The 3,242-nt window shown below is 50.6% G+C and overlaps 1 protein-coding gene across 1 annotated transcript; it reads left to right on the top strand.

Annotated features, from left to right (window-relative positions):
• Window positions 1-1,042: 1,042 nt before the first annotated feature.
• LOC147999868 (uncharacterized) lies at window positions 1,043-2,839 on the top strand. Its single transcript, XM_087593709.1, has one exon. The coding sequence runs from the start codon at window positions 1,043-1,045 to the stop codon at window positions 2,837-2,839; it is 1,797 nt and encodes a 598-aa protein (XP_087449835.1).
• Window positions 2,840-3,242: the final 403 nt, after the last annotated feature.

The following is a 3,242-nucleotide window of genomic DNA, read 5'->3' as shown; positions in this document are numbered from 1 at the left end:
TAAGATACGGAAAACCATCAACGTGATCCATTATATAAACAAACTGAAAGAACAGAACCACATGATCATTTCATTAGATGCCAAGAAAGCATTTGACAAAATTCAACACCCCTTCATGATAAAAGTCCTGGAAAATATAGGATTTCAAGGCCCATACCTGTGAGGAGCTGTCCGAGGAGCTGTCCTCACAGAGATGTGAGGAGCTGTCCGAGGAGCTGTCCTCACATATGTGAGGAGCTGTCCTCACAAACTCCATTACAAGATGGCACCGGCATCCGGCAGAACGCACCTAGTAAAAAGGGCAATACGCAGGCGCCTGGTAACGTCCCTACTCAAAGGGACACGTACGTTTTGGTACGTCATCTGGCATAATTGGCAGCGACCAGTCAGAGAGTGACACGTCCTAGGCGAGGATAGTTTCCTATATAAGGGACGGTTATTCCTCACTCTCCGTCTCCGCATTGTAAGCTTATGCTCTCCCTCTCAAGACGCATTAAAGCTTTTCTGTAGTAGGATCCTGTGTGTGCCGCGTCGTTCCTGCTGGCGAGATGTAGCGCGGGACATCTGGTGCCGAAACCCGGAAAAGACCTCACCATCGTCAGCACCTTCGGAGATCCCTTGGCGACAAGGAGGATTCAGAACTGCAGGTAGATAAGTTCGGAGAGGCAGCCCTCTCTTGGACTTTGGTCTGGGGTTGTCACCGCCTTGGGAAGGATTTGTTGAGGCTATAGTATTTGTCCTGGGAGCCACACTATTCTTTATGTTCTGTTTTCACCGTTTTCGCTGTTAAAAGGACGATCACAGCAGCTGAAGGCGCGTCTCAGTCTCTCGTATATAAGTGAGCTTCGCGCAGCTCCCTTTTACCTTCGATTTTGACTGTTGAGGAACAAGGACGCAATAAGGCCGACGTAGATAAGCGGCACCGTCCGGGGAGGCGCGTGTAAGACTCCCGTACATAAGAGAGCAGCGTGTCCGTCTCTACCCTTTCACCTCACGCCTTGTCAGACGGACGTAGATAAGCCGCCGGCGTTCCTGGCCCATCATGGGATCCTCACAGTCTGTGGTCACGGCCTTGGAAACAGTGTTAAAGCAGAGGAACATCAAAATTGGAGGAGGAACACTTAAAAACTTTGTGAAGGAGGTGGAGAGGGTGGCGCCTTGGTTTGCCTGTTCAGGCTCGTTTACGATTGCCTCATGGAACAAACTTGGAAAAGACCTTGACAGAAAATTGGCGGAAGATGATCTGCGCCTAGGGACCAAAGCTATATGGAAGCTGGTTAAGAATTGTTTAAAGGATGAAACGTGTAAGGCAGCAGTAGTAGAAGGACAGGCCACTCTCGAGGTAGTCCGGGAAAGTCTGTCAGAAACCGAACGTAGTGAGAGGTTGGGCGCGCGCAAGAAAAAAGACGTCCAAAGAAAGAAAAGGTGCCCTCCCGGTAAGTCCAAAGACAAGGGAGCGTTGAAATTTTCAGATTCCAGCACTTCCTCCTCTACACATAAACCAGGAGGGGGAGCCAGCCTATACCCTGTGAAAGAGCTAGAAGCGCTGAACCTCGACAGTTCTGAAAGCTCTGAAAATAAAACCTTAGACTCAGAGGAGGAGGCTGAGCTAGATGAGGAAGCAGCTAAATATGAGGAGGAAAGATATTACCCAGATGAATGTAGGGGAAGTAATAGAAGCCTTCTAGCGCGGCCGCCACCAACGGCGCCTCCTCCATATGAGACACGCTCACGCGCCTTCTCACTAGTCCCCGAGAGGGTGAGAAGAAAGCTGAGTATGACATTTCCTATCTTTGAGACTCCGGAGGTAGGACGGGTCCATGCCCCTGTTGAATATAATCAGATTAAGGAATTAGCGGAATCAGTTAGAAAGTATGGAGTCACGGCCAACTTTACTCTAACACAACTCGACAGGTTGGCCATGACAGCATTGACACCAGCTGATTGGCAGATGATTGCTAAGGCAGCCCTTGCCAGCATGGGCCAATACATGGAATGGAAAGCGCTCTGGTATGAGGCAGCCCAAACACAGGCCAGAGCAAATGCTACGGCCTTAATACCTGAGCAACAAGAATGGACTTTCGAACTCTTAACAGGACAGGGCCGCTTTGCAGCTGATCAGTCTGCTTACCACTGGGGCGCCTATGCTCAGGTCTCCAGCACAGCTATTAGAGCCTGGAAGGCACTGTCCAGGAGAGGAGGGATTGATAATCAACTTACAAAAATCGTTCAGGGACCCCAGGAAAATTTCTCAGATTTTGTAGCTAGAATGACAGAGGCTGCAGGACGAATCTTTGGCGATCCTGAACAAGCAGCACCACTAACAGAACAGCTCGTTTTCGAGCAAGCCACCCAGGAGTGCCGAACAGCCATAGCCCCCCGAAGAAATAAAGGGCTACAGGATTGGCTTAGAGTTTGCAGGGAACTTGGAGGGCCCCTTACTAACTCAGGCCTGGCGGCTGCCATTCTCCAGTTCCAGCGACGCCCCGTTAAAGGGACGGATAAAAGATCATGCTTTCAATGTGGGAAAACAGGCCATCTAAAAAGAGACTGCAGGATGACAAAAAGAGACAGGGGGTCTGCAACCCTCTGTGTCCGATGTGGCAAAGGCTACCATAGGGCTGACCAGTGCCGATCAGTGAGAGACATTAAAGGCAAACTACTCCCTCCTTTGGAGACTCGACCTAATGAGATGTCAAAAAACGGGCTGGTGGGCCCCCGGTCCCAGGGCCCTCAAAGATATGGGAACCGCTTTCACAGGGCCACGACCCTGGCAGAGGAGGTCCCCCAAGAGGCGACACAAAATTGGACCTGCGTGCCGCCTCAGACTTCTTTCTAATGCCCCAGATGGGCATTCAGCCAATTCCTGCTCAGACTGTGGGGCCTCTACCCCCGGGAACCATAGGCCTTGTCCTTGGGAGAGGATCTCTCGCCCTACAAGGACTGATAGTCCATCCAGGCCTTGTTGAAGCTCAGCGCTCTCTTGATATTCAGATTCTTTGTTCAAGTCCCGATGGGGTTTTTTCCATAAACAAGGCCTGGGTTTTTCCTAGGCGCCATTGGGGCAGCACGACCCATACCATGGAGGACGGAGGACACAGTGTGGGTTCCCCAATGGCCATTAACCTCTGAGAAATTACAGGCAGCTACAGGACTGGTGGATGAACAATTAAGATTGGGACATTTGGAGCCCTCTACCTCTCCTTGGAACACCCCAATTTTTGTAATAAGGAAAAAATCAG

This window comes from Rattus norvegicus, chromosome 18 (assembly GCF_021556685.1).
Source record: "Rattus norvegicus strain SHRSP/BbbUtx chromosome 18, alternate assembly SHRSP_T2T, whole genome shotgun sequence".
Taxonomy (NCBI): domain Eukaryota; kingdom Metazoa; phylum Chordata; class Mammalia; order Rodentia; family Muridae; genus Rattus; species Rattus norvegicus.
Note: the sequence above shows the minus strand (reverse complement) of the source record. Positions and strands in the feature narration are given on the sequence as shown.